Below are 18,099 nucleotides of genomic sequence, written 5' to 3' on the forward strand. Positions count from 1 at the left end.
TAAATAAGAACTGCACACTAAAGATGTAACTCTTCGGTGCGTATTTCACTCAAATACTTCAACCAGCACTAATTAAAAGCATATTTAGCTGCCTTGGTTACAAGACTAGCCCCAAAGTCATGAAACAACAAAATCTGAACTAGAAAGCAGCAGCCCCACAACTATTTGATCACTTTGCAGTAAGTCTGTGTCCTGGCGAGTCACCAGCATCACAAAGTGTCCATAGAAACTTCCCATAGTGAGTGCCAGGCTGAACTGGCTTCAGCCAAACAGTCCTGGTCTTGGAGAAGGGCTGTTCAAATTTCCACCCTTAGAAGCAATTGTTCGCCATCTCCACTCTAGAAATGCATCACAGGGTGGAGGGAGAACAGGTTTCTGAGAGCTTCCCCAAGCTGTGACGTTTGGAAAACAGATTCACTCAAAAGCAGATGGATATCAGCCTAACTTGGTATTTCTTGCTTTTGTCAGCTGCCAGGAGCAGAGATGGATGGAGCAAGAATCCACACCATCTGGAATTACACCTAGTTTACTACCTGCATAATTATTGTTTAAAACAAACAGTAACAGCTAACCCACTCTTTCCATTTCATCTCCTTCTCTTCTACTTCCAGAAGAACCATAAGGAGCACAGAAGCTACTGCAGCTTTCATAAAGGTGCTGAAAGCTGAAAACAACTTCCAACAACACTTAGGTGTAACCCCCTCAACCCCCGCTCCACAAGGACCAAAACAAATTCGGAAGCCTCTCCGCTGTGTCCTAGATTGACTTTCCTTCTGGCTTTCTACCTCCCTGCCATCTGCACCTCCCAAAGTCACGAGTTTGTTCAGTCACTGACTGTGAATCTCATCACATTCTTGGGTGGCAACTGCGAGGGAGGCGTGCACATCGGGCGGCCGATCCAAAGGCACAAGTGTCCTGGGGAAAACACTCCTACCCAACACATTTTTGTTATCCTACTTCTTCCTGCCCTGCCTGACATCTACCTGCTCCACCAGGATGCAGAGAGCAGCCATGGGTCTGCTCCACCTTCCTTCCTTCTGCCAGCACAGAGGAGCACAGGAATTAGCAGAGGGAAACAAGGTGTTCTGTCACAACTCACAATTAACATGCAGTGTTGCTGCTTCTTGACCCACATCAGTCAGCAACGAAGGCCACGGCCTGATCTTTACAGAAGATCTGCAAAGGTGAAGACTTTGGAGGAATCTCATTCCACTTTCAGAGTGAAACACTGAGGTTGGGGGTGGGAGGGATTCACGCTTTCTGCTCAAGACCCAGAGAGTGTTTTCCAAGACCTACTAATTTTTTGCTAAGATTGTGGCCAGTCTTTTACCCTCCTTCAAACCATGGAAGCAGTAATGGCCCCAACACTCACACAGAGCTTTAACAAGGCAGCAAGGCACTTTCAAGGTGGGTTATGTAGTGTTCTTTCTAATTTTCTGCTCTTAGAAATGTCTCTCTATTCAAAACAATAAAATGCAATTTCAAAGGCAGCTAGTTTACTTCTGAGCTGCAGCCACCCTCTGTTATTTCAGACTGACCACACTCACATATGCCATTATAAAAATTCACTCCAGATCACAGCTTCATTATAACTTCAGACACGTGACTCACTCAGCAATTACAGCTTTGCACCACACTTTCACATCCCCTCCTTTCAGCCTGAGCCACTGCCCAGCACACACCACTGACCTACTAATTCCCTCACCGCATCTGCAGCTCCTGCCCGTGCCATGGAGCATTGTGGAGAGGGAGCCTGCCTTTACGTAATGACCTGAGGTGACAAAACATCCCACCCTGTCTAGGTATGCTGCTCCACTGTTTAATTATCTGCACTGTTAAATCCAAGGGGCGAGTTCTCCAGTTTCACTGGCCAACCCAGTGATGTAATCCCAACTTTGATGTTTCAGGAGACTGAAAAGCTTCAGCAACTTGCAGGGGCCTTCCTTCATGCTTGCTCACCATGCTGTTTTCATTACCAATTCTGCCTAGAATTGCCTCAAGAACATACCAAGCCAGATACAACCTGCTTGCCTAGTAATAATAGGTAGGTAATAGTATAGGTAATGCTATTACTAAGTAGATTTCCAAGGTTTTACTACCAAATGGCAATCAAAAGCTTGCAGGTCTATGCAGCCATGAAAGCCCTTCCACGTGCAACCCAGCTATCCTCGATGGGAAGCAAACGGGTAACGGGATGATTTCGTACCAGCAGCCAAAACACCATGCGTGAAGGCAGCTCTGGGCTAAGCCAGGGAGCAACCAGCCAGTCTCCAAATTCACCAGCCAGCCTTCCCACCCCCCGCCCCAGAAGAGTACGGCTGTTCCCACTCACACACAGTTACAGCCAGGGGATGTGGAGCAAAGGGAGAGGGAACTCCATCTCTGCACCGCCAGGATTCCTCACATATTAGATTTCCATAGAAAACAGTGGTTTTGCTTTCCTTTCTCTTTCCATTACATGCCCAAAACTAAGTATGTGATGGAATCATAAAGTAATTAGTTTGGACAACCAAGCACATTGCTGTTAGCAGTTAGTAAAGTGTAATTCAGGAAACCACATGTTGTTAAAAAGAACAGAGACTGAATTAGAGATGAAATAAAGTACAAATAGCTCAACTTTCCAGAAGAGGAATCCATGCCAGGAAAGGATCAAGATTAGTTAAGCTAGCTCTGTTAGAGTGGTTTCCTCTTCACAGATGCCAGCAGATAAAAATGCAGCAAAAATGAATAATTAATGTTGTAAGTTGTAGGTTAATGCAAGCTATTTCATTCAAAAGGAAGAGCAAACCTTGCAATATTATCTTCCAAGTAATGAGATTTCGTATCATGTATTTTTCAGTATTTTAACAATTAAACAATTTCAGCCATTCTTGCTGGATAAAGGTCAAAACTCTCAAAAATCCAGGGCAGTAGTTTTTTAGAGGAAGTTACCACCACCTCCACCATTAATGGCTGCCACCCCCATGTCTCTGCTGGCATTAATGTCACTTGGACACAGCTCGGATCCCCCCGTCAGCCACGTATCACACGATCAGGGAGCACTTCACTTGCAGTATCTGAATTATTATTTTAAAAATTCCTTGTTTGGAGCTAGAAAACTGTTTGAGATATGCAGCGACTTCAGAGCACAAGAGGTGAAGTTTTATTCTAAATGGCCATTACAAAACTAGGAACAGCTTCCAGAGCAACTTCCACTAAAACACGAAGTGTTAGATGGAGAATCAAAATAAACTCTAATTTTTTATTAAATATCCACTGTGATGACTGGAATCCTGACTAAGGAGAGGATTCATCTCACCTCTGGATATTGGATGACAGCCTAAACGAGCTGGCCAGACTTTCCTCTTGGGCACTAGAGAGATGCCACTTCCAGAGGGATTCCCACACATTGTCAAAATTAAACCTATCCCCTTCTCCTTCATTTAAATTTCCTACAGACTTACAAATCAAAACTAAAACAGTCCCATTCCTAGGGCTGGGAAAAAAAACAAAAAACATTTCACTGCAGGTAAATCATTAATGACTGAGGGTTTGCTTGAGATGCTCCAACTGGGACAACGTCTAAAACTACTGCATGGTCCTGCTGCCAAGGGCCCCACACCAGCGGTGGCAAAACTATCTGATTTGAGGTGGAACAGTGCCTGGTTTGAGGCCATTGGACTTAACAATTTTCCACTGAATTTAGAGGTCTCCGGACCAAGGCAGAAAAAGATGCTGTTCTCCCCCAAAGCTGGCCCGTGTAAGCACGGCAGCTGTCGCAGTGATCGATGAGAAGCCAAGCGGGAGCGAGTCAGTGGCCTCTGTAATTACAGAGCTGTGCTGGTGAAGCCTCCTTTCTGGGCAAGGCAGTCAGCAGAGGTGAACACCCATGAAGGACAAGGGTGTTACTGGCCAGGGCTCGTGCAAAAACTTCCCAAGGAGGGATTAAGACACTCACGTAGGTTTTTATGACTGACCCGACCAGTCCTTCAGCAGCCCTGTCCATCAGAGGAACAGCAGGCAAAATATTTAAATCAACAGTAAAATCTTACTTCAGTCAAGTTTTCCACCCTGAGTCTTTTATGGCAACTCACAATCTACTGGTAGAAGAGAGGATTTTGTGATTGCACTAATACTTCTGGAAATTAATTTTAATTGCAAACTTGTGCGTCTTGGAGCATAAATAAATTCACAGCAAAAAGTCCTAAGCAATCTTAAAAACTGCTCCAAAAATTGCATGGTGCATGTCAACCTCAGCTGCCCTTCAGAAATCATTGCAGAGTATTGCTATGATTGCAGAGACCCTCACGTCTCCAAAGGCACAGCCAAGGTTTTGTTTCGCCAGCTACAGACACAGGAGACCAAACCTGTAACCCTTGAGTGGGAGATTCAGGACACCAGCCCAGAGGTTACATTCAGGCCTCTGTAACTTTTTTTTTTTAAGGAAAAGTTTCAACTTCACCATCCTTAAAGACAAAACTTCCAGCAACTGATCAGGAAGACATTTATCTAAACGTTTCTATTTTTTCAACCTGTCATCCCACATGGTAGTTTTAGGTCTTCCATACAGAAGGCAGTGTTAGATTTAAAGGCTCATAAACACAGTGGAAGTTGGTGCAGCACTGGGAGTACATGAGTGCCTGTTTTGGGGGACAGTGCATATTCTTCATGTGCTGTGTTTACCCTGAGGAGCCTCATGTGCTCACACTTCCCAGCACTTTGCCTAATCCCACACTACTGAGAAGGGTCCTTGGATTGGGCATCCAAGCAGAAAGGCATCTTCATGTATCAGAAAAACCTGTCCTGGCAGTCCTGGATGATCTTTGACCACAGGTTCCAATTAAATCAAGTAGTTATGAGGAGTCTGTTGTCCAAGATAGCCTCTGGACTACATTGCCAAAACATTACAGACTGGAAATATATCAAAGGACTAATTACTTCCAAAAATAACCCGGACAATTGCCACGTTGCCACATTTGCCTGAACGGTCTCGGCCTTCTCTATTAAGATTTAGGTGCCTAAAATTGCAGCTTCCAGAAATAGTATCAAGTTGCTGAACTTCTCCTTGGACAAGGAAGCCAAGCACAATTTAAGTAAATGAATGTGCAAAGTACTGTGATGAGTTAACCTCTAAAAGGCCTTCACTTTTAACAACAAAGAGCAGAGGCACTTCAGCAGCACAACAATATTTGCCCTGGATCCTTAAGTATCCCAGGGCGTTAGTGAATCTAGGCTAAATGGAAGATCAGAGCTAAAGCAGGATGAAGGCACATAAGCTGCTGTTTATGATCTATCAAGGAGCTAACATTAAGTCAATACACAGCACCAACTTCTTGCTTGGCTTTTTGTTTTTGGCTTCTGACTAGCTGATGGATCGTCCTTTGCGTGTTCCTCCCCACCATGCTTGTGCACACCTGATAAATGAAAAGGGGCCTCGAAGCTGCTCATGACCCGGCTTCTATCCTGTTCTTCCACCTCGTCACTATTAAAATGAAAGGCATATCGAGGGGAACTGGCAGGCTTGTGAGACTTCTGCAGGCGAGCGTTGGCCGGCTGGGAAGGCAGCGCGTGTTGTCCTCTCCGTCGGCACTCCTCGGCAAAGGCTTCTTCATCTGCCTCCCCTGAAAAAAGCAAAAAGTGAAAGAGAAGTGAGCTGCACACAAAATGCCTAATTTTAGCCTGAAAAAAAAGAACCCCTCAGAAATGGGCTGGACATTAGGGGTCACAAAACTAGTGTCTTGGCTGCGGTTAGTCACAGATAGCGCCATGTATCTGCAACTCAGGGAGGGTCTGGAGCAGAAAGCTCCATCAGTGGCCTCTCACTACACTGAAGCTACCCAAAAAATCCAGTAGATATGACAACCCAGGGGCCACTGTTCCCTTTTTCCCAAAAGACAGCATGAGGGAGCTGAGCACATGGCCCTGGACAATATTTCTGCCCTGTGCAGAGCATGTTATCCCACCTCACCTGGACTGTCTGCCTAGGGAGGGTTGGCCCTGCTCAAGGAAAAGTTAAAGGGAAAGGAGGGATAAATACCCAAGCTGACTACAGGGGTGGTAGGATACAAAGCCACTGTGGGTTCAGAGGGGCCAGATGTTGGACATCACAGCTGGGAGGATGGTGGAGATGTGTGAAGGACCACATGAAGATGAGAAATCATGTTGAAGCTGAGAGGTAAACACAGTCCAGAGGCAAGGCAGGCACACACAGCACAGGCCAATGAACACAATGGAAATAAAACCCAATGTTTGCACCAACTGATATGAAAGATGAGGTAACTCCAGTCATACTCATGCTGTTTTGCAGATGACACTTTCCTTTGCTGCAGAAACCGTAACAGCACCAGTGCTGCAAAGTAGAGAAATCAGCTCCCGTAACACACATAAAACTCAGCAAAACCACACATTGAAAAGCAAACAGTAAGATACCAAAATGCCAACAAAAGACATTCAACTTGGAAAATAAGGGGCAAGGGAAAGGGAGAGGAAAAAAAAAAAGGGGGGGGGAAGAGTGAGAACAAAGGTGTGTACCGCATTTGTTTCTTAAAGGCTTTTTAAAGTTTCATTAGTTCAATTACTTAAGTACTTTTAAGAGAGCTGATGAAATATGGCATCATTTTATTTGCATCAAAAGTGGTGTGTCACATTCTGGAAGTTTTTCCTGGGATGTGCCCGGCATCAGCTGCTCAGGGAGGGGTGTGTGCTCTCAGCTAATGCGTGCGCTCTTAGTTCATGGCTGGAAAATGCTTTGAAGATGGAAAAAGCGCCACGGACGCAACACGGGACAGAGCAGGAATACCCACTTTGTGTGTGCACCAAACCACCAACACTCTCAAACACAACAGGTTCCATTGTCTTTACCTTGTAATCGTACAGGGGGAGAGGCTTCCAAGCGCATGAGGAAAAACGAGGCAAGGTATGTTTAAGAAGTCATTTCACAGTGCAGTGCAGGCACCCGAGGCCTTGCAGGAGAAGAGGACTCCAGGACGTGCCTCACATACCCCTACTGTGTGTCTGAGCACCTGATGTGCTTGGGTATTATGCAGAGGACACTTCTTCCCAGGTGATTTAATGCCCATCCCCGCCTCAGGACTAATGCTTTTGTGCCCTGGGGTCTCCCACACACTTCCAAAGCAAATAGGACAAAATCACAAACGACAAGACAAGGATCTCTGGATTTAGACTGCCTGCATCGTGCCAGTGTAAAACCCTGGGTGTGTGGTTCTCCTTGCAGTAGGAGAGGGCTGGCAAGATGGTGATTTTCCCCTCATATGTGGCACAGCGCTTCAGCTACGAGAAGCGGAGGTCAAGGAAAAGCTCAGAGAACTCCAGACACAGAATTGCCATCATTTTCCATAAGAGGCTACAGGATTTTACACACTGTACAAACAGCACTGAAGCATGTATCAGGCTGCTGATACCAGGTCTGTGAAGATAAACCAATAAAATTCCAAGAGTAAGAAAGAAAAGCATAGGAAACCCAAGTACATCAGTTGCACATACAAAAACGAGTCAAGAGTATTCACAAATTATAGTGCACCAGAAAAAGGAGATCCCTCCCTTCCCACAGAAACACAAACTGCATGGCTCTCCTTTTGATGTGGAAGTCTTGATGTATGTTTAAAATTTATACTGGCAAACAGATGCAGGAATGGGAAACGTGCTGAGGCCATTCTTGAAGCTCTGTGTGCGTGCATCACAGAGACACGCCAGTCAGACACACTAACACAACTCCTCAGTACTGGACACAGGGAACCAGAATGCCTTTGGGATCACAGAACATTTCAGTTGAAAGGGACCTTTAGAGCTCATCTCCCCCAGAGTCCAACCTCCCTATAGAGTCCAATCCCCCTGCAAGTGAGCAGGGACATCTTCAACTAGATCGGGTTGCTCAGAGCCCTGTACAACCTGACCTTGAATGTTTCCAGGGATGAGGCATCTACCAACTCCCTGGGCAACCTGTGCCAGTGTTCATCACCCTCACTGTAAAACGATTCTTCTTTGTATGTAAATTGACCCTCCTTCACTTTAAATCCATTACCCCTTGTCCTGTCACTACAAGCTCTACTAAAAGGTCTGTCTCCATCTTTCTTATAAGCTCCCTTCAAGTATCAAAACGATTAAATCCATCTTGATCACCCAATTCAGTTTTCCACCTCCCCTGGGCAAAGATAAGTTTTAGTTACAAAAAGACCCCAAAAAATTGTCCAAACTTTTTCCCCTTTATGAGTTGTGGGACAGCAGGATGGCACCACAAATTAAATGGTGCAACACCATGTCAGATGAGGTTCAAATACTGAACTGACTCCAGTGCTGTGCATGGCACAAGCCATCAGATCTTCCTCTGATCATCTACCTTTTGCACTCCTGGCACAGCAAAAAACTAAAGTGTAACTTGCATCAGGTGGTCTCCCTTGTTCTACATATTTAAACATATTTGAAACAGCTGTACCACTGGAAACAGGAAACTTGACATTTACTCTGAGAGAGTTCAGCCCCACAGCATCACCACTAAAAAGTGTTTAAACATTGCTAGAGCTTTGTCAGTGGTGATACTTGTCCTAGAAATGGCTTTTAGGAAGACAGCTGGTATGGAGGAGGAGGGGCATACCTGAGTTCAGAGCTGGAATATCCACCCAAGAAGCACCTTTCAGGGGTGCTCAGGCTTTAAACAGCCCTCAGTTCCCCCAACACCTCCTTCTTGCCGTCTCCTGTGCCTCCACGCCAGCACACTCACGTGAGAGCCTGGGCAGACACGCTGTGACCCCAAGCAGGGACTGACCCAGGTTAAAAATAACACTCTTTTTGCAAGCCTATGTTTAACCCAGCTCAGTGCCTGGAGCCAGCTCATCCTGCAGCCACCCCAGCTGGGGCAGGGCAGGGGGCAATTATTAGGGGCAGCTGGAATCAACATCCAGGCATTAAGCAAAAGATCTTATTACCCTAATGCAAATAATAATTAAAAACCTTGCAGCTATTTCACTTGCAAAACCAGCTGGGAGAAGTTACATTTCTAAGGGTTAATTCTGAAAATGAAGGATTCAGCATTACTAGTAACATTTAAAAACAATAATTACACTTTGGTTTTCTGGTGCACCAAATGAACAGCAGCTTCTGAGGAAAAAGAAATGAACCACGAGCTGTGGCATCCTAAAAAGCTGCATTAGGACTAAAAGCTGCCTTCTGCTACAAGCAAGAAGAGCTGGAAAATAATTTCTCATACCAAAGCTGCTGCACGGAAAGGGGAAAACAGGGATCCTTCGAGTTGTAGCTAACCAGTAGAGGGCAATATTGCCTATCGCGAGGGTATCGTTATCAGAACAGCCGCTGCCAACCTGTATTTATGTGGTAATACAGCGATTTTACATGTCTAACACAAACTGGGAGTGCAATTCTTGGACTAGGTGGGCGCTCTGGGGGAGCTGCCAGCTACACCAATACATGCTCCCGGGAAATGGAGATAACACACGGGAGCAAAAACACTAAGGCAGAGATATGCCAGGTGAGGTGGGACAGGTAAGTCATGGAGCACTACACACGGAAGCAGCCCTGCACGGGCCAGCATTATTATTTTTGTTTTACTTTTGAGTAACATCCTTGCATGTCCTCGAATTGAACTGAAATCCTACCAGGAATCAGCAGTAATTAATGGCAAGACAGTAATGGCAGAAATATGCAAAACAAACCAGGGTAAACATCCTGAGGATACTGAAACACTGATTTGCATTTGCCAGGTCACTTCCCGCGCAGGAGGGAGTGGAGCCTTCGTGGTTCCCGCACGGCAGCCCTCCTGCTCGTACACACCTCACCCAAGAAATATATATATATAATCAGGGTTTTCCCCTGTATTAGGAAAGAAGTAGGCACACTAGAGTTTGCTCATCTGAAGGAAGACTTCCCGAGGCCACAAACACCACATCTCCTGTAACCAGCACCAGGAGATGCAACTGGTGAGGGACATTCGGGTTTGTCTAATGACGGGACAGCTCTGAGCCAAGCTCCAGCCATACAGTTGTGCAAAGTCGGCTTGCAGGAAACTTACTCCATTCTAATCTTTCTTGAATGATGGCCAGCAAAGTGTCTAATACTTCAAGGCTTTAAAGTTAAGGGGCAGTGTAAGCTCTCTCTGAGCTGTTCCCGATGTGGACTGACAACATAGAGTGCAGAAGGAAAAAAAAAAAAAAAAAAAAAAGCTTTTCTTGACTTTTTTCCCCCCCCTTCTATTACAAAGGCTTGGAATTTACCCTGTGCCTATGGAGGGCACTGGAGTTTCTGATGACTCAACTACATCCGCTGCTGCCGTGGAGAGCTGAGCTGTGATGGAAGGAGAAATCAAAAGTGAAAGAAAAAAACCCCATTTAAATACATTTATCTGAAGTTGATCACAGTACAAATTTTGTAACCTGTTGATAAGGTTTTTCTACTGATAAACTTTTCCACTGTTACAGCAGTTCTGGTATTAATATCTACCTTAGCAGAAGATACCAGGGCTCTTCTGAGACTGAAGTCCGACATTTGCTGGGAAATCTCATGTTTTACAGGAACTCATTGGATCTGAGAACTCATTGTACAGACCTGTCTACAGGCCTGGATTATCCTGTGCTGAAAAAATCCTGGAGATTAACTGGATCTTTTGTTTCTTCTCTTAAAAGCTCCATATCTAATGTATTATAGCACAGAGAAAATATCAGGAGACCAACTCTACTAAAAACACAGAAGTAATGGTCTAATTTGGGGGACCACACTCGAAAGTTGTTTTCAGAAAGCTGCCAAATCATCAGCTCTTTCAAATTTCTGTTGGAAATGAGTGATGCTCATTATAAAACACCAAGCCCAGGGTATTTTCTAAAACCACATGTGCACACAAACCCCCCTAATCCCTCCTGAAACTGTAGGCAACATGCTCAGCCAAGAAAATACTCCCTCACCATTACTGGAGGCTATGTTGAGCAAGTTTTTCTGATTAATTGTTCTTAAACTTGTTTCTAAATGCCAGGAAACACAAATACTGTGACGCTTAACAGCAGGAGTTATAAAACCCTCTTTCAGCCTGTGCTCTCTTGGGTTTGCCAGGCTCGAGAGTAACCAAAATTTGCATCAAGTCCTCTTTGGAAAATATCTCTGGGTTTGACAGTGACAGCCTTTAAAAATCTCTCTCTTGCTATTTGATGTGATGCTTACAAGAAAAAGCAGCCATTTTAAAATCCTCTGATTTAAAAAAAATGCACATAGTTTTGAAAGCTAAAAGAGCCTGAAATCACTCAGAAACTATCCAGGGAATGCCAGAGCAGCTGCCCCATCTGCACCATCACTTCTAGGGCAGAGCTTTTGTAAACTATAAAGGGAGTTTATTTCAGCAGTGATGTTTATCAGCTAAAGCACAGGACAAAGGACAAGGTTTTGAGTTGGCTCACAGAAATCAGTGGCTTTCACCAATTATTGGCAATCATTTTCCTTCCAGAGCAACTGCACATTCCTCAATGATACAGAGAGCATAAGGAGATTCAGGGTTTCTCAGTGTCTGTCTGACACTTCCTTCCTGCAAAATTCAAGGAAATATTTAGCTGAAGTGGTGCACCCAGAGTGCTCAGCTGGTTAGAAACTGAAGATGCTGGCAGCTCTCGATCTGTACCCTCTGCAGAAACCTGCTGCCATGTCCCACCTCCTCCTCTCCCCATCTCCCATCCTGTGCTGGTTACAACAGCTCAGCTCTGCCAGCACGAACAGCACTGCAACTCAGACATGCATTATGTCTCCCTGCTCCAACCCAAAAACTCATATTGGTTTTGGGGGGATTTGGGCTGGGCTTTCCCAGGGCAGGACCAGCACTACTCTCTCCCCTGATGTGGGAGGTGGGCATTTCCTGCAAGGAGGGGGAAAAAAAAAATCCAGAAGCGGCAGGAAACAGTAGGGGAGATGGTGGCAAAGTCCTGGGAAAAAACAAGGGTGTGGGATTTGGGAAAAAGGACAGACTGATGGGGCGCCTCTTGCAGTGCTATTTCTGTCCCGGGAGGGCATGGCTGCAGCACGTCCAGTGTCCGGGAAAGGGCAGGGCTCAATGCTTTCTGCTCAACACACATAGCAAACCTCTGCCCTTCTGGCTTTAAAAACTGGCAATGGGACTTGCTCCTTTTATTTTTGCCCTCGTATTCAGCTGCTCCAGTGCCAGCTCACACTGTTCCTGCCCAGCCATACCCGTGTGGCACAGACCCAGGGCAAGGAAAGCCCCATGCTGGGTTCACTCACCCTCCCTGCCCCGCAGCAGCTCCCTTAGAAAGCTCAACCTTTTGAGTTCTGTTTTTCTTTTTTATCCATCTGGATTTTACTTGCCACCCCCGTACACGCCCGAGAACCCCACTGTATCCCGCGTTCAGCCCAGCGTGTACCAACACGAATCCTGCATTCCTGGCACATCCCAAGCTACCTCAACACAACATTTCACCACGAAGATGCCCCAGTCTGCAACGAATTGGGAAAATTAAATGAGTTTTTAGCACATGCTAAATACAACAGTCCTGCAAAGGGGTACTTTGACAGGAAATGTGATCATGCTCAGTGGCTCCTGGGGATCAATGGCTACAGCCACTCCTGTCCAAACAGGTCAGGTGGCACCGATCTCTGGAGCATGGCATAGAGAGGGGAGCTGCTGGGAGAGACTGGAGTTACCTCATTGCTGCCAAAACTTACTCATCAGAAGATCTTTTAAAGCTAAAGGAATGGTCCTACATTATCTCTGAGGCCAGAGAGAAGGACAGGCTGAGCACATCCTGCCTACTGCAGCTATTTTGCTTCTGTGGAAGCACATCAGGGCATCCATATAGATTACACTAATTGCTCTCATCTTAAAGATCTGGGATGTAGGAAATGGCAGGAGGTAATACGAATCCCCACGTTTCCAGCAAGCAGAGAGATGACCCCATTTGCATGCTGATGCTCAAAGTGAATTTAATTAATTTTATAAGGCTTTATCACACAGGGGTGTTTTACTCGTTTCTGCAAGAATTTTGAAAGGAAATAAAGAATGAGGAATAAGCTTCACAGCTTGACACATATAAATAGAAATTATGAAGATTTCAAGCTCAGAGTTTAAACAAATGGACCTGATTTTTAAACAGCAATTGAGATTACTTAAAAGATGATGCTTTCTGCACTTTTCAGGGTCATGTCAGAGGTCTACCCCAGTTTCCTGCAAGTCTCATTGTACAGCACTACATTGCAGACCCCCTTAAAAACCTGCACCAGGGGCTCCTACTCTCGGGGTTTCTCTCCCCAACAAACGCTTTTCACAACATGTAGCTGAGATGGAGCTCAGACCACTGTACCTGTCTCTTACATGGCCCCTCTTCCTCCAGAATTGGTATAATTGACATGAAAATTCTTGATTTGGTTTGATAGTTACAAGGGCAGGTAGTGATAGGAGAAGGGGGAACGGCTTCAAACTGAAGGAGGGCAGGTTTAGATTAAATATTAGGAAGAAATACTTTACTGTGAGGGTGGTGAGGCCCTGGAACAGGTTGCCTAGAGAAGATGTGGATGTCCCATCCCTGGGAGTGTTCAAGGCTGGGTGGGACTTTGAGCAACCTGCTCTAGTGGAAGGTGTCCCTGCCCATGGCAGTGGGTTGGAACTGGATGGTCTTTAAGGTCCCTTCCAACCCAAACCATCCTATGATTACATGAAACAGAGGCTTTTTTTTTCATCTCAATTATATTTCAACCTCAGACAGAAATCCCCGTGCATTTCGTCTCTACCATGAGGAAGCCACGCAGATCAAGTTTCACTTTGAAATTGTATTTGAAGTGCAAACCAAAATCCTACTGAGGGAAAAAAATAATAGAACTGGCCCTTATGATGAAACTTAATACTCACTACTGGAGGAAAAAATGAATAAACAAAAATTTCACAGCACAACTACGTGCAGCCCTGCCAGGCCCTCCACTATATACTCAGACACAAGGTGCCTTCCACCGGTGCTTCCTCTCTCCTTGTGCATGAGCAGAGCCCTGGAGACCTTCGCATCTCTCACATTCTCCAGAACCTCCCAGTGCCACACAAAACAGCTCCTTCACTGGCCCCAAAGACAAAACTTTGCTTCTTGCTTTCAGCCCTCCTAGGAGTTACCACCACCAGGTCAAGCAAAATTGGCTTCTAATTAGAAAACTCTTCAGACAGCAAAAGCAGAGAAAAAGTGTTCTTCTACTTTCATAACAAACTCTTTATCTTCATAACTCTTAAAAACTAATGAGTTAAAGTATCAAGACGTCATCTTATATTCCCATTAGTGCTCACTAAAAGAGCATCTTCAAACAGTTCTGAGCAAGCCCTAATTTGTAAATTACACAGTTGTGTTACATATTTTTCCATTGATTTTGAGCTTTAAGCCAGTCTTCAAAATCTTAACGCACAGCAAACCAAGATTACCGTAAAAGAAAGATACGTAAAGAAAAAGCCAGGCAGTTAAATTTAAAACGAAAAGAATCTCATGAGTGACTTCAGAAAAATGTGATGAATGACTTCCCCAGCTGTTTTGTCAACACTTCCATAGTAATTTGGCAAAAGCACAAAATCACCAAGTTTATATTTTCATCAAATGGCCATTAGTGCCGTTGAAATCTCACAGACGCGAGACAGTAAGAGCAAGCTCCACCTTTTATATTCCACTGTCCACACTTTTCAGGTTAATCATTTGAAAACTATTCTCCCTCCTACCCTGAGCCTTAAATACGACACTAAGGTTCTGGCACTGAGGGTTTCACTTATTAATTACAAAAAACAAAAAAGAGATACCTGCCCTCTCCAATTACACCCCCCAATGTGCAATTTATTCCTCATCCACCCTCCCTGCATTACTAGGACTAGGGCAAGCAAATCCCATCTCCCAGCGCCTGCACACATCCCTGATTTAAGTTACAGAGCTCCAGAGACCATCATCTTTTAAGTGACCCCTAAAACAACACATGCCCGTAGAAATAGGACATCTCTTCTGACAGCTCAATAGGTTTCAAAGTCTTTCATGAACCTTCACCACAAAACTCAGTCCTGTTTCTGACATCTTCCTGATGACAGGAGCACCAAGTGATTAGTTGCTGTTCAATTTTTGATGCGTTAATGAGAAGTCTGAATTTTTAAAAAATAGTGTTTCAAGTTGACATTCAATACTAATTTTGACTAAATAATTATGAACTTGTATAGTGGCCTTAAAGGAGATACAACTCTCAAGCTGCACCATTTTTGTTGTTCGGTATCTCCAATCCATCAGGGAACTCTCAAAGTTTCCAAACTCTCTTTCCCACCCACAGTCAAGATCTTCAGCCTGTGCCTTAAAACCCACCATAGTTTAGAAATGCAACAACTAATTCTTCAAATCCTATCAATAACTGAATGTTTATAAATGCAAATGTAGGCACACACATAAACACATATATTTAAATACACAAAAAGAAATTGTTCTGTGTATGCTGCTCAAACTGAAGTTCTTACCAAAATGGGCAATAATGAGAGCACAGGAATCAACATTTTCTCAATTAAAAAAAAAAACAAACACCAAACCAGGAACATGACTACCATCCAACACTAACAATACTTACAATTCTCCTTTGTGCCTGGGAACAGTATCGTCAGTCAGTTTATATGCTCCTTCTGCAGAGGAGATCCAGTGGGAGCAGGGAACATTTTACCAAGAGAGCTTTGTGAGTTTTGGAAACAGAAGGAGAGTTTCAGAGGAGACATTAATACCTGCCTGGTGCACCCATTTATCCCAAGGAAGGTCACCCCAGACTTGCCGATGCCCAGAGCAATGGCTGTTCCCATCCTACGATGCTGCAATGGCACCATTCCACCTTCTCCTCTTTTAACACATCTCGAGATCCATGGGATAGAGCACCAAGGACAATAACAACCATTTCCAACCACAACCTCTGGGGCTAAAGCAAAAAAAGGGGGACCAGTATTTAAAAGCTACCACAAAGGCAGAGAAACTGGAGGGCTCTGCACTCCAGAAGGGTGCAAAGCACACCGGAATGTCCACTAGCTCTTGGTGGAGAGGTGGATGAGCCCTTGGAAGAGGTGCACCTACCAAAGCTGCACAACAGAACAACAACTTGACACTTGAAGTTGCCTTAACGAGCTTTTGCTTAAAATCACCCAGTGTAAGGATGTACCCACATCTCCTGTAATTCTGTAATAGCAGGGAAAGCCTTTCCAAACATTTCAGTGACTATCTGTCAGCCGGCTCATTATACCATGGTATAAATATTTGAAAAACTTTAAAAGCAAATCATCAAACATGCAGGTTTGAGCTGTTTAAACACAGACGACTTTGTACTACTGGCAGCCCAAAGAGCAGCACCCAGCAGAGCTACTCCACTTCCTCCTCCCTGAACACCAGCAAACTCGGAACCTTCTCAGAAACACTTGCCAAGAGTTTTACTAAGTTTGAAGATGTCAAACTTCATTTACACTACAGTGTTTCTCCTTGGCCTTGTGAATAATAATTGTTCCCTTTGCAGAGTTGAAAATGTCCTGCAGTCAGCACTGTGACAACAAAAGGAAACCTAGAACAGACACACAACAGGTAGGGCTGACGCTCACCTACATTGTTACCATGCAAGTCCGTGATTGACATGAACAGTCCCAGACTTTGCACATTTGAGAACACTTCATCACTTTCCAGTTAAAATTCTGACCTTGCCTGAACTGTTCGTATTGGACACAGCCTGCTATCCCTACAGAAACAATCTCCTTTTACAGTAATATTTAAAAATACTAAATAAAAGAATCATCAACTGTTTTTCTATGAAAAAATTTGCTTAGTCAAGACTCAAGACTGGACTGGAAACAGAATTACAGCTGGCAAGGCAGTGACATCACCTTCCAGGAGATGGAATCTGTTTGTAAAAGCCTTCAAAGCACTGAATTTCACTTGAGAAGATACATCTCTAAATAAAACCAAACTGTTGTAACACAAATATATGGACATTGATGACAGTTCAGCAAGGACCTGAATGTGTCCACCTCTATCCCAATTTCAACTGAAAATATGGAAGGCCTACATTTTAAGGGAAGATTAGCCAGAACTGTCACAAAAATAGAAAACCCAAGAGGCTTTGACCTCTGTTAACAATTTTTCATCTAACCTACATTAAAGCTGCACTTCAAGTTGAGAGCTTGGCCCTGTGCCACTTACAGGTCCATACTCAACACCAGAGACACCAGCAATTTGGGAAATTTTGTCACCACACCCAGAAAACACAGCAGTGAACTGAACCCAGAGCCCAGCACGAACAAAGGGCTGGCTTTTGGTTTCAAGAGAAGCTGGGAGGCACAACACAAAATCCTACTCCCCCTGCAAACAGCGCTTATAAAAGAAGTTTCCACTCTCGGAAACTATTCTGTCCAGGGCAACAAGCACCTCCCCTGCAACAGAGCACCCAGCATGGGCCTGCACTTGGCTGTTGTGATTTATTCTACAAAAAGGGTTACCAGGGATGTAGTCATCATCTCCTATAAACATTTCAGGAGCAAAGCACACACGTGATCTCAGAGCAAGTGCTGGAGGAGGGGGAAGAGTGGAAACCACGTAAGAGTAATCAATTAATCTTATGATCTCGATTTTGTTCATCAAGAAGAGCAAGGAGGTTTAAACACCTGCATCTTCTCAGAAAAATGTTTTATTTCCCTGAGCTGAGCTTCTTGTTAAAGGAGTGACTACAAGAAGCACCTTCTCGATTAGTCACTGCATTAGAAAGCACTTAAAAGTCACTTTCTGTTCTGTAACACTTTTCAAGACAGAGTTATATATAATAAATAAATTAATAATGGCTACAAAAATGCTATTGGTGGGCTTCAGGACAAATTACACTGCTTTCTTTTAATCTTTTTCAACAGGGCATTCTTCCAATCCTTTCGGGCAAATACTTTCAAGAGGGTTCAAAAGTAGGGCAATAGCAACGTTTCAAAAATATTTTAGAAATTGTTTAGACACTCCTCCCCTTGCAATAGATCCTGCAATTTATATACCATATAGTAGTAGCTGAAATTGATATAACACCTCAAAAATATGAATATGCGTAATAAAATACACATATTTTCTTCTTACTTAATAGTGGTAAAAACAATCACCT

General features: G+C 44.2%; 1 protein-coding gene across 4 annotated transcripts in view; it reads right to left on the reverse strand.

Moving 5' to 3' along the window:
- DNAJB6 (DnaJ heat shock protein family (Hsp40) member B6) overlaps nucleotides 1-18,099 on the reverse strand; it is a 60,202-nt gene that overhangs the window by 4,183 nt on the left and 37,920 nt on the right. For 3 of the 4 annotated variants that reach the window (XM_027715504.2, XM_027715509.2, XM_027715508.2), the window contains exon 9: nucleotides 4,472-5,600. In XM_027715504.2, the coding sequence (XP_027571305.1) occupies nucleotides 5,287-5,600 (314 nt within the window). In that variant the 3' untranslated portion in view covers nucleotides 4,472-5,286. Of the gene's footprint in view, nucleotides 1-4,471; nucleotides 5,601-18,099 lie in introns of those variants that run through there. The other variant, XM_027715510.2, reaches the window with a different exon arrangement.

The sequence above is a fragment of the Pipra filicauda genome, unplaced genomic scaffold, assembly GCF_003945595.2.
Source record: "Pipra filicauda isolate LSUMZ 115617 unplaced genomic scaffold, ASM394559v2 scaffold420_size638996_pilon, whole genome shotgun sequence".
Taxonomy (NCBI): Eukaryota; Metazoa; Chordata; class Aves; order Passeriformes; family Pipridae; genus Pipra; species Pipra filicauda.